The sequence below is a fragment of the Hippoglossus hippoglossus genome, chromosome 9, assembly GCF_009819705.1.
Source record: "Hippoglossus hippoglossus isolate fHipHip1 chromosome 9, fHipHip1.pri, whole genome shotgun sequence".
NCBI lineage: Eukaryota > Metazoa > Chordata > Actinopteri > Pleuronectiformes > Pleuronectidae > Hippoglossus > Hippoglossus hippoglossus.
Window position 1 is genome coordinate 21550350 of NC_047159.1, and position 12034 is coordinate 21562383.

The 12034-nt window shown below is 42.6% G+C and overlaps 3 protein-coding genes across 6 annotated transcripts; all 3 read left to right on the plus strand.

Moving 5' to 3' along the window:
- Window positions 1–96: 96 nt before the first annotated feature.
- On the plus strand, window positions 97–2300 carry LOC117767533 (beta-crystallin B3-like). 2 transcript variants are annotated; one of them, XM_034595270.1, is made up of 6 exons: window positions 97–440; window positions 779–876; window positions 1085–1203; window positions 1317–1449; window positions 1647–1789; window positions 1898–2300. In XM_034595270.1, the coding sequence occupies exons 2-6, from the start codon at window positions 802–804 to the stop codon at window positions 2139–2141; spliced, it is 714 nt and encodes a 237-aa protein (XP_034451161.1). In that variant the 5' UTR covers window positions 97–440; window positions 779–801; the 3' UTR covers window positions 2142–2300. The 2 variants fall into 2 exon arrangements, with proteins under 2 accessions (XP_034451161.1, XP_034451159.1); XM_034595268.1 differs by having other exon boundaries at window positions 97–876.
- Window positions 2301–5788: 3488 nt separating this feature from the next.
- crybb2 (crystallin, beta B2) lies at window positions 5789–7624 on the plus strand. 2 transcript variants are annotated; one of them, XM_034595271.1, is made up of 6 exons: window positions 5789–5910; window positions 6242–6329; window positions 6535–6653; window positions 6858–6990; window positions 7099–7241; window positions 7341–7624. In XM_034595271.1, exons 2-6 carry the CDS (start codon window positions 6267–6269, stop codon window positions 7507–7509), a joined length of 627 nt encoding a protein of 208 aa, XP_034451162.1. In that variant the 5' UTR covers window positions 5789–5910; window positions 6242–6266; the 3' UTR covers window positions 7510–7624. The 2 variants fall into 2 exon arrangements, with proteins under 2 accessions (XP_034451162.1, XP_034451163.1); XM_034595272.1 differs by having other exon boundaries at window positions 5789–5904.
- Window positions 7625–7864: 240 nt separating this feature from the next.
- On the plus strand, window positions 7865–11089 carry ctu1 (cytosolic thiouridylase subunit 1 homolog (S. pombe)). Of its 2 annotated transcripts, none has more exons than XM_034596566.1 (3): window positions 7865–7982; window positions 9357–9857; window positions 10015–10550. In XM_034596566.1, the coding sequence occupies exons 2-3, from the start codon at window positions 9362–9364 to the stop codon at window positions 10548–10550; spliced, it is 1032 nt and encodes a 343-aa protein (XP_034452457.1). In that variant the 5' UTR covers window positions 7865–7982; window positions 9357–9361. The 2 variants fall into 2 exon arrangements, with proteins under 2 accessions (XP_034452457.1, XP_034452456.1); XM_034596565.1 differs by having other exon boundaries at window positions 7891–8069; window positions 10015–11089.
- Window positions 11090–12034: the final 945 nt, after the last annotated feature.

Here is a 12034-nt window from a genome sequence, read left to right on the forward strand (position 1 = left end):
AAGTTGCGAGGAGGTTTGATGTGGCTGAGATTGGGTGTAGTCTAGTGTGTGCGTGTGAGTGTCTGTGTGTGTCTGTGTGTGTGCGTGTGAGTGTCTGTGTGTGTCTGTGTGTGTTTGTGTGTGTGTTTGTGCTGAGCGGGGCTGTTTGCTGAATCCTCTTGGCGCTCACTCCCTGTGCCCGCACACAGTGCTCGCTGGCAGCCAGGCGGACGGGCAGGGCAGCGTGTGCCAACACAGCTGCCTATTGAGAGGCAGCGTTACGGACACAATGTGAGCGACAGACTTGCTGTATCAACAGCTCCCCTTTTTCTGCTGTTGTTGCCAGAAATAAACCATAAATACCACCCCTGTCCCTGCCCTCTAATGGCTCAACCCCAGCAAACACCAAGTGGCACAGAGAAAGAGGGACACTACCACTACTTCCTAGCAGGCATACCCAGGTAAAGGCCTCATTCTGGACACAGGAATTTAATAGCAGCTGTATTAATTCCAGTGCAATGGAGTTAGATGGTGCTGCATCAGTGAAGGTTTGAAGGATTTTGACATCATGGATTGTAACCGAAGCTAATAAGGAATACGGTTCTTGTATTATCCTGTAAACAGAATTCTATAGTGCATATGAGTTTTTGCTACTTTAGGACAAAATAAATAAAATCCTCCTTCAGGGTGAGTTATGAGTTGCAACTGTGACATTGCGCTCTCCTCCTGTGCCTGTGTGTACATGTGTGATGGATGGTGCTCTGTCTGGGTGTGTGCTGCTTCTGCTGCTGCCAAAAAGTGGAGGAGCAGTGGATCAAGAGGATGTCAGATCAGCAAAGCGCCCCAGAGCAGCTGGCTGCTGGGAAGAGCCAGGGTGGAGCTGGAGCCACGTATAAGGTACTGTCTACAAATGAAAAGCCGGTTTGATCAGGGAGGGATTTCTCACTGAACTGTTTTACTTCCCTTTTGCACCCTGTCTGTATGATATCTTACAATAACAATGCGATTAATCAGTGGATAATATGTGTCATCTCATGGAGGCCTTCATTTCAAACTGTTGGTGCTATGCAGTCTGAGAACACGCAGGTCTCTCTCCCTGATCCAGGTGGTGCTGTTTGAGTTCGAGAACTTCCAGGGCTGCAAGGCAGAGTTTTCTGCTGAGTGTAAAGATGTTACAGAGAAGGGACTGGAGAAGGTTGGATCTCTGATAGTTGAGTCAGGACCGTGAGTATAGTGCATATTTCAGTTCATTTAGCTCATAAAGTGCTGATCCTTCTTCACATATGTGTTGTTTTTTTTTGTCACATTACCATCTGTTTTCTCCTTTTCCCCCTCAGCTGGGTGGGTTATGATCGACATGACTTCTCAGGGGAGCAGTTTATCTTGGAGAAGGGCGAGTATCCACGCTGGGACACCTGGACTAACAGTCAGAACAGCTACTCCCTCTTTTCTCTAAGGCTGCTCAAAGTGGTGGGTGACTTGACTTTAACCACAAAACTGACACTGCTCCTCCAGACACTGATGCATGGTTTTATATTTAAGCTTGCTCACACATCACTTTCACACACAGCTCTTTGACCTTCCTACACAACATTAACAAACAGTCAGCACTGACTGGAGTCATTTGAAGGACTTGAAAGTACCATGTGTCTGTTTCTCCTCAATAGGACAGTGCAGAGCACAAGCTCCACCTGTATGAGAACCCCGGATATACTGGTAGAAAGATGGAGATTGTTGATGATGATGTGCCCAGTTTGTGGGGCCATGGTTTTCAGGATCGTGTAGCAAGTATCAAGGCTCTTAACGGAACGTAAGATCCTTCCTTTCAGTTAGACCTATCAGATTATAAACTAATAAATAATTCCAATCTGGTATTTTATGTGACAAATATAACACAGTTTGTTTTCCCTTTCTCCAGATGGGTTGGCTACATGTACCCAGGCTACAGAGGCCGCCAGTTTATCTTCGAGCGAGGTGATTTCAAGCATTGGAATGACTGGGAGGCCCCTGCGCCTCAGATCCAGTCTGTCCGACGTGTGAGGGACATGCAGTGGCACAAGAGGGGCTGTTTCACCGTTCCTGACCCGGATCCGGCTCCCGGCCCTGAACCCGACCCCGCCCCAGTACCTCCTGCCCCCCCTGCCTCAGCTGGAGCCAGCTGAGCAGCATCCTCGCCTGCCTCCCGACCCCTCCCACAGCCTCCCCCACGCTGCTGACAGTGCCCGCCCTCTGCCTTGACCTAACCATGGCAAACTGCTGCTTGTGCCCAGTGAGGGATGCCATGTATGTTTCAGTGGCGAATAAAAGTTGTTTGACCTGGAGTTGGCCCTGTTTGTTGGTGATGTTACTGATGATTATTGTTAGTCAAGGTGACTTAAACTGAAAAGCCACAATCAGAGATGATGTCGATGTGAAAATAGTGTCACCCACATATTTTCTCTTAAGATGAGCTCAGTTTATTTACAAGGCACATTTACTGTTTGTGTTTCCCCTGTGATGTCAGACAACTCATGTAGCATTATGAGCACATGACTTAGAGAATATGTAGACACACATCTGCTCAACAGCAATGGAAATGATGTCATACTGTATGTATGCTTGCTATTAAAACAGAGTGCACTGCATTCCCTTCCATAGTCGTCATTGTGCATTTGATGGGTAATGATCCTCATCCATCATTATTGGTCACCAGGTAATTATTAGGAGCTAACATTATGTCATTAGTCATCAAAATAATCTTTGAATTATGTGCAGCATTTTGGAAAATTAAATATTAGTCTTCTGATAACATTCCACAAGCTGCAGATGTGTTAACTTTTCATAATGACAAAAAATAGTACATACAGGCTACTATTCTGCTGTAATACAGCGGTAACAATCAAAAACAGAAATCATTACCATCCTAACATGATTAAGAGGAGTCATTAACACGTCCAAACTTTTCTCTTTGGTGCCTAAATACATGAAAAATAAAGAATAGAGTGGCATAGGCATAAACAGGACTCTGTGTCATCCAGTGCATCCCTACTTGTTTTAGAGTTTTTAATGAGTACATGCAAAAAACATACAGTCTGCCAACGGTGAGCCTTAAGAAAACACATATGTGGCATCTTAACATCCATCAGAGGAGTCCAGGGGGTTTCAGTTTGGTTTATCCACACTGCATAAAGATTATGTAGATTTCTTAACCAGTCTAATAATTGTGAGGGTGTGTTCTAACTTATTTTCGGGATGTTGTGTCATGTTCAGTCTAAATATTGTACTGCAGCATGGAGCTGTACTCTTTGACACAATCAATACATGTACAAGTTAATATATTCTTTATAAGTACAAGGTATAAGCTCGGGAGCTGTGATTTGAATCAGCCAATGACAGATGATACTGTCATAAACCGTTCGGGTTCTGGTTCATTCTAATGTTTCTAATGCTGAACTGAAATTAGTTGTAATGAAGTCAAAATATGATAAATGGTCTGTATTTACACAGCCATCTTCTAAGTACAGGTTTTGCCATTCACACATTCATACAGTGCATTTATGTGCAGCACTTTCTCTGTTGTGCACATCACTCACACACTGTCAGTGTCCTGTGTCCTACCCAAGGTCACTTTTTCATGTGCAATCGGGAAGAGTGGGATCGAACCGCCAACCTTCTGGTGAAAGGGCAACCCACTCTACCTCCTGAGCCACTGCCGCCCCAAAAACAAATGATATCCCCCCAAAAAAGTTGCCACCTACTTTCAGCATCATATGTCTTGACAACAAAAATTGACCAGACTTTACCAAAATCCTTGGTTACATGAAGATTCACACAGTCACACCGATCCTCACAGTCTCAATCAAGGCCTTGCATTGTATTTCATTTTAATTATGTTCAATTCAATTTGCTATGTTTAAACTACATACATTTATGTACATTTTATCTGTACAGTCTTCACCAGGAAGACTTTATAACATAACATACAGTGAAATAAGAAAATGATTGCTGGGACAGTATCTGTAGTATCAACAGGACGGGTAGTCAGCTGTTTGCTTCCTGTGCAGTGCAGCTATGATACCTGAACAACACACAACACAGTATGTAGACAGTATTCACAGTAAAAGTCATTTTGCCATCTCAGTGAGCTCCAGATCTCTTTTGCACTGCACCAACATAAATACTGACGCAAGAATAGATGTTTTCACATTTCCACATGATTCTAGTGCAGACTGAACTGAGATATGATGACAGTCATTACATATGAGAAGGTGAAAAAAGTAATTATCAAATTATCACAAAATTACTTAAAGTATGAGCGCAGTAAAAAATAAAAAGTGACATATGTCACTTTAATTTTTTGCTGAACCACAAAACTTCAGATCTAAAATCTTGACTTTAGTTTATCTGCCCTTAAAGTGTCATCTGAACAAATTAAAAGAAAGAAGAGGTATTCATATTTTTTACGTATATAAAAGTAAAAAATATCACAAAGAATATAACAAAATACTAGCTAAGTGTAGTAATAATGTAGTATTGGTTTGTTAACACTGCACCAATGCACAAGTAGCAGTGTACCTCTGAATGTATATGCACCTTTGAATGTATATAATTTTAGTTTTGTACTGTATTGTATTTTACTTTTTTTTAATATGAAGCTCTTTCTACTGTGCTTTTATTTGTATTCACTGCTGAGCTGACCTGTTTATGTCAAATAAAAACTTGAACTTGAACTGTTGCAGTTAATGGAGGTGAAGAAAGTTTTATATGGAAATGACCTCCTCCAAAGAGTAACATGATAAATCCAATGGCTGTGAGATGATTAATTTAAGAAAAACAAAGACTGCTTCACAAAATTATATCAATGATTTATTTATTTGGTCTTGATGTCATATCAAACGTTTAGTTAATTGAAAGCATTAGAGACATTTGGAGGGGAAATCACTCTTTAGTAGAATTTTAACTGCAGCTGTCAGATAGATATAATGGAGCAAAAACTACAAATTTGAACTGTAGAGGAGACAAAGTAGAATAAGATAGTACCTCTGAATCAAAAAATATACTCACATGACACTGGGAGTGCATACCTCGCCAAGACTCAATACTCCACTACTGAATCCATGTTAAAATTCACTAGATGTGGATTTTTATTTGGATCTGTACCAAACTGAACTAATCTGCACCTAAACATGTCTGATTCTTTTCAGCTAGATCCATGAATTATTCTCTGAGATATCATGGAAAACGTTGAAAGACGTCCTATCTCGCATTGTTAAAGAAAGTTTAGAAAAATCCTGGATCTTCCCCCGGATCCAAATCTGCACATAAATTGAATGGGTTCTTTCCTGACTCACGCTGCATCCTTCCTCCAAGTTTCATGTTAATCCGTTCAGTAGTTTTTGCATAATCCTGTAACTAATTAACAAACACAGATGAAAATAAAACCTGTGTGAAAGTCAAAAGTTTTAACTTCGAGCCAACCTTCTGTGCTGCTTCTTTTTAGCTTTGCACAGATTAGCTGCAGTGTTTTCTAGAAATTAGATACAAAATAAACCTACACTAGTGTAAATATTCAGTAGTGTTTGTTATTCAATCCAGTCCACCATCTCCCCTGTACAGTAAACCCCATCTTTTACAAGCCCTCTCTTTCTCTCTCCCTCTCATTGTAGGTGCAGGTCTCTTGGCACTGTTTGTGCTGAATCATGTGGATGTCGAACAATGACTGGCTGGACAAAACTGGCTACTAATGAAATAACTTTGTGGGAGTGTGACACCCCGGGGTGGGGGGAGGCTACATGGTGACCCCTCATTTCGGTGTTCTGGGCCTATGGCAGGCCGATCTGCAGGCCAGCTTGGACACTGTGGGGTACTGTTGGCAGAGTTTCCACCCCTGGGCGTCCCGTATATATTGAGCTGATCACACCATCACAAACACACTGGCACAGACAGGTACTGGTAAGCGGTTGATGTCTGTTGTGCTCTATTTTGTTAACTTTACATATATCATCTTTGCTCAGTGTTTGTTCTCCTTTTTTAACTATATTTTAGGTTTAATTTCATGAAACTATTTCCCATGTTACATTGCAGTGATTCTATGTTCAGAAGGCCGTGAATCTGTTTTGGAGGGAGAGGAACAGATACATAATCAATCGGAGAGGGATTAAAAGCAGTTTGTCCTGTTTATATTTCAGATTTAAATCTATAGATCTTTCTTAATCACATGAACAGCCACAGATATTTTCAGAAACAATACATGATTGATTTGAATTATGCTGTTTCTTTTCAGATTCCTCCTTGCCGATCCATTCACTATGGCCACAGACCACCAGAACCCTGCATCCAAGCAGCAGCAGCCAGGCACCAGTGCGTTTAAGGTGAGAGGAAATGCAGCAAACACAGAGCAGCTCAGTCTGCATCTTACAGCTCCCTCTGTGTTGTGAGCACTGGTGCGTTCCCCATTTGAAGTCTGGTATCTTCTAAACATCAGTCGGACGACACTTCAAATTGAAAAAAGTAGCACAACAAAGCTTGTTTCAGTATGTTGAACATCTTCTCCTCTTCTCTCCCACTGGCTCACAGCTGGTTATCTATGAGCAGGAAAACTTCCAGGGACGCTGCCATGAGCTGACTGGCCCCAGTAACAACCTCCAGGAAGCAGGCGTGGAGAAAGTGGGCTCCATACTGGTGCTGTGTGGACCGTGAGTGTGGGTGTGGAGACGGACAGAAAACTTGACTCTGACTTTAGAACCTTACACACAGAGGAAGAGGGGCTGAATTTTTTTATGAGTTGGTGATGGCACACAGAAGAATAAATGTATTCTATGCATATTTAACCAGCTTTCCTTCCTGCTTTGCCCCCTGCACCAACGACAACCCTCCATGTGTCTGCTCTGCCCCGTCAGATGGGTGGGATACGAGCAGGCCAACTGTAAAGGGGAGCAGTACGTGTTTGAGAAGGGGGAGTATCCTCGCTGGGATTCCTGGACCAACAGCAGGCGCAGTGACACCATTGTTGCTTTTCGCCCGATTAAAGTGGTAAAACAATCCCACCATTTAAATATTGTTACAACCCCCCATCACTCACACATCACTGTTGATTTGCTCAACAACTCAACCCACTGGATTGTTTTGTTGCTTTCTCAGGACAGCCAGGAGCACAAGATTGTCCTTTACGAAAACCCCAGCTTTGCAGGGAAGAAGATAGAAATCATAGACGATGATGTCCCCAGCTTCCACGCACACGGCTACCAGGAGAAGGTCTCCTCTGTCCGGGTTCAGAGTGGCACGTGAGTCCATCCTGCAAACAAGTCTTGTGCACCACACTTATCTCAGACCTCTGACCTCTAACTGTCTCTCCTCTGTTTTCCCCTCTCTGTGCGCACCAGTTGGGTGGGCTACCAGTACCCAGGCTACAGAGGCTATCAGTACCTGTTTGAAAAGGGGGAGTACAAGGACAGCTCTGAGTTCGGGGCCCAGATTCCTCAGATCCAGTCGGTTCGGCGCATCAGAGACATGCAGTGGCATCAGAGGGGTGCTTTTCACCCCGTCAACTAAGTTTGTGACTCTTTCCTGTCGTGAACCCTGACCTCGGCCGCCTTACTCCCCCCCCCAGCAGCAACCCCTTTGTCCTTCATTTACACCATACGGCATTTTGATATCCATTGCAGCTGTTGCAGTAGTGACATTCTTTGATGCAAATTAATAAATCCTTATTGCTTACATTTCACCTGCTTGTGTCATTTACCTCTCCTTACTCTTTGCCAGACTTCTCAGGTTCACCTCAAAGATAAAACACAGTAATATATAAACAATATCAGTAATATTTAATGATTAATGAAGGTACCACAGACACATTTCAGGGCTGTCGGTATTAGTTTTAGATGCACTGTCCAACTCCGGTCGATAGGCTGTGCTCCAGAGCCTTAAATCCGCCACCACGCTCTGTTTACCGGAGAAGAAGAGCCACACATGCTGACACAACATGCTACACAACCTCAACTCATTCGTATAAAACTGAAGTTGTTTAAGTAAGAAAAGTTATACTTTATCCAACTTTTCCTGGGATACTTCCACCTCATATCCTCAGTTCAGAGCTCGGCTCATCGGAGACGTTGGTATGAAACGTTATCTAACATTAATGTTACTGTTAGCTTAGCTTAGCTAGCAAGACACGTTCAATGTTGACCGTATGATGATGTTGAGTTATAATCTCGTATCATTTGACTTCAATAATGATACTAAAACCGATTAATGCCATTTGTGTGCTTTACTTATATTAAGAACACTTTATACATTTATATGTAAGGGTTTAGTCGTTTTTATCCACTTCATCTCAGTGTTTCTTTATGGAGACACCATCACAGTTAACGTAGCTAGCGAATGTTCACCTTTAAAACGGGTAATTGATACAATTCTTATTATCCAGACTATGATTCTATTGGACATCAAGTAAGGGCGTTTTATTAGTCATTTAATTTAACTCTTGAGTTCTGCATGACTTGAACAACTGATTTAACTGTGACCATGACTGTTTAGTTGCCCTCTTCGGCTGTATGTTGTACTACAGTAGTGTTAGTGTGCATTGTGAGACAGTGGCATAAATAACAGTAAAATCAATTCTTGAACTGGGACAGAGGGAGTTTCTGTATTGAACCACCATGTAGCATATTTGTAGTGTTTAGTTTTCCTTAGAAAATACACTGATAGATGACTGACAGTATCTTCCTGGAAGCACAAACACTGTTATGTTCTGTGGATTTTGAGTCCTAGATTAATGAATTCCAGAAGTCTCTCTACTTAAAGGATACTGATAAGTCACTTATATTAATGCAGCACTATATAACTTTTGTTGAGCAGCACCGCCCTCTGCAGCCACATGTGGTGATTAATGCTGTTGGGCTCAGTGTTCGAACGATTAATAGTTTTTCATGTAGAGAAAAACCAAAGCCTATCAATGTGTTGAGTGGAGCTCTGACTGCGTGGTCCCACTCTCTGAGCTGGGACCCAACTGGACGGTGGATACTACCCATGATCCCTTGCTTCCTGAACCAGGAGATGTGCTGCTTTAACAAATACACCAAACTCTGTTTAGAATTCTTCATATTTTGGTTTCCTCGCTGAATATTTGAGATTAACATACTTTTATAATTTACTGTCTTGTATAGGAACAAGATATATATATTTTTTCTTGTTCACACAACTTAATAAGATTTAATACACTTGACTTAAACACCTATATAACCAATCTACAATAAACACAGACTGTTTGCTTTGTTAAAACACCTGCATCAAAAAGATGGAGCTTTGTAGGTTTGTGCTTCCATAGGACTTTGACATAAAAATATATGGAAACACTTGCTAAACTAATTTTATAACCTCATTCCAAAAACTTTTGTCTCCAGTCAAGATGCCTATCCTGTGCAGCAGCTGTGCAGAGAAGCGAGCTATGCTAAAACGGCCAAAAACAGGCCACTCGTTGTGTAAGGAATGCTTCTTCTGGGCCTTTGAGGAGGAGGTGCATCGGACGATTTTGGCAGCAAAGCTCTTCAAACCTGGGGAAACTGTAGGAATCGCTGCCTCAGGAGGGAAGGACTCGACAGTGCTCGCACATGTAATGAAGCTCCTAAATGAGCGATACAACTATGGCCTTGAACTTATGCTTCTCTCAGTGGATGAGGGAATCACTGGTTACCGGGACGACTCGTTGGAGACCGTGAAGAGGAATCAGCAACAGTATGAACTGCCACTGATGATTGTGTCTTATGAGGAGCTGTATGGCTGGACTATGGATGCTATAGTGAAGCAGGTGGGACTGAAAAATAACTGCACCTTCTGTGGAGTGTTCAGAAGGCAGGCGCTAGACAGAGGAGCCATCATGCTGAAAGTGGACAAGATATGTACAGGTAACGTCAAATCCACATAGCCCTTTTAAACTATAAATACAAGATTTTCAACCTTGAAATGTACAGACTGTAGCAGAATCAGTCTTAATGTTAAACAGTAAATAATTTGTTGGGTTTGGTTTCAGTAGCTGGATCTGTTTTTGTATTTTTTGGACAGGTCACAACGCCGATGATGTGGCAGAAACAGTTCTGATGAATGTCATGCGAGGGGATATAGCTCGTCTACGCCGCTGCACCGCCATCTCCACTGTCAGTGAGGGTGAAGGAGTCGTGCCGCGCTGCAAGCCCCTGAAATACGCATATGAGAAGGAGATTGTTCTGTACGCTTACTTTAAGAAGTTGGACTACTTTTCCACTGAATGTATCTACTCTCCCAATGCATATCGTGGCCACGCCAGGACCTTTTTAAAGGACCTGGAGAGTGTAAGGCCCAGCTCCATCATGGACATCATCCACTCCGGGGAGAACCTCTCTGTGCGGGAGGGGGTGAAGATGCCCGTGCAGGGGACCTGTGGTCGGTGTGGCTACATCTCCAGTCAGGCACTTTGCAAGGCCTGCGTGCTGCTGGAGGGGCTGAACCGAGGCCTGCCAAGGCTGGGTATCGGCAAACACCACCGTCTGCATGAAAAACTCCTCTCCCAGCAGCCCCTTAATGAGAAAGAAGAAAGGAAACTAAAAGCTGTAGACTTCTAAAAGTATTATCCCCTGTTCTATTTACTATCAGACTGACATGACATTTTAGCATAAACCATATTTGATCTCGTTTATATGGGAAAATACTCAAGTGGGGAATCAACAACTTGCATGCATCACATTTGAGGTAAACAGAAAAATTCTTGATGCATCTTCAAAGGTCTGGATGTTCTTTTAATGGGATTTATTTGGTGTGAAATTCAGTATTTTCCAAGCTTGTATTTTTCTGTTTCATTATTGAGTTGTTAAACTTTGGGAGGCACAAATACTAAATACTTACTAGTAACATAACTAGTTTTCTCCTGTAGGTCTGTGACATGCAGAGACATGGACTACATGTCATGGCTACATTTGTTTTAAAATTGAGATGATTATGCCTGGTTCCACTGCACTGTGATATCACACTGCCAGCATGTTTTAGTTCTTTATTTTATGCTACCTCTTAATGTCCCTGTGTACCGGCCTATGGGATTGATATGATGACGTTCATGGTCACATTCCAAGGTGTTTTATGAATAATTTAATAAAAGCTTTGTCCCACATTTTCAGTGTTGTCTCCATGTTTCTCTTTGGTTTGTCTGGCTCAGAGTTCTTACCAGTAATGTTGCATGCCTCTGTTGTGAAGGTCCCGGACTCTATAATAAACTTAGATCTTTAAATATACTTGCAACCAGGTTATTATTTGAAAGTGCAAGCAGATGGTAAACCAGTTCAATGTATTATTGCACTTCCAAATCTGTTTATTGCATATGATTACATACATCCAGTTAATACATACTTGCATACACACACAAGCACACATTCCTGTATTGTCAAAAGTCATACATTCACCCATTGTATATTATGGTATGGTCCTAGGTACAGTTTCAGAACAACCCATTCTCCTTGATTTTATTGAAATATCAGCAGTTCAACTCCAGTGCATAAACACCTGCCCACCACAGTGCCCCCTTCCCTCTACCACATTGCCCCCGCTTTCAATCCTGGAGAGGGACGTTAACTTCAGGAGACAGAACCCCCAGCAGGGGGTGAGTCTGTCTCCCCATCCACTATGAAACACTGTGCCGATCAGTGTTCGCAGACTTTTTGAACACCTCACAGGATAAATATCATGTGCCTGCCTGCTAAAAATCCTCCACCTTGATCTGCATCCCCAAAAAAACAAGGACCACAGGACTTTATGACAACAGACCCATCGCCCTGCCTTTTGTGCAAGTCTTTTGAACGCCTTGTTTTTTCCCACCTCAAGGTCACCAACCCCCTCCTAGTTCCTCTACAGATCTGTAGACGATGCAGTAAACATGGCTCTCCACTTCATCCTCCAGCACCTGGACTCCCCAGGAACCTACGCCAGGATCCTGTTTGTGGACTTCAGCTCTGCATTCAACATCATATTCCCTGCTCTGCTTCAGGACAAGCTCTCTCAGCTGAGCGTGCCTGACTCCATCTGTAGTTGGATCACAGACTTACTGATGTGACCGTGG

What these genes read in the sequence shown, in the direction of transcription:
- ctu1 (XM_034596566.1), top strand. Translation starts at nt 9,362, where the DNA reads ATGCCTATCCTGTGCAGCAGCTGTGCAGAGAAGCGAGCTATGCTAAAA. An exon ending in AGTGGACAAGATATGTACAG is followed by an intron (nt 9,858 to 10,014) that starts GTAACGTCAAAT and finishes TTTTTTGGACAG; the next exon opens with GTCACAACGCCGATGATGTG.
- crybb2 (XM_034595271.1), top strand. Translation starts at nt 6,267, where the DNA reads ATGGCCACAGACCACCAGAACCCTGCATCCAAGCAGCAGCAGCCAGGC. An exon ending in CAGGCACCAGTGCGTTTAAG is followed by an intron (nt 6,330 to 6,534) that starts GTGAGAGGAAAT and finishes ACTGGCTCACAG; the next exon opens with CTGGTTATCTATGAGCAGGA. An exon ending in CTTTTCGCCCGATTAAAGTG is followed by an intron (nt 6,991 to 7,098) that starts GTAAAACAATCC and finishes TTGCTTTCTCAG; the next exon opens with GACAGCCAGGAGCACAAGAT.
- LOC117767533 (XM_034595268.1), top strand. Translation starts at nt 733, where the DNA reads ATGGTGCTCTGTCTGGGTGTGTGCTGCTTCTGCTGCTGCCAAAAAGTG. An exon ending in CTGATAGTTGAGTCAGGACC is followed by an intron (nt 1,204 to 1,316) that starts GTGAGTATAGTG and finishes TTTCCCCCTCAG; the next exon opens with CTGGGTGGGTTATGATCGAC. An exon ending in ATCAAGGCTCTTAACGGAAC is followed by an intron (nt 1,790 to 1,897) that starts GTAAGATCCTTC and finishes CCCTTTCTCCAG; the next exon opens with ATGGGTTGGCTACATGTACC.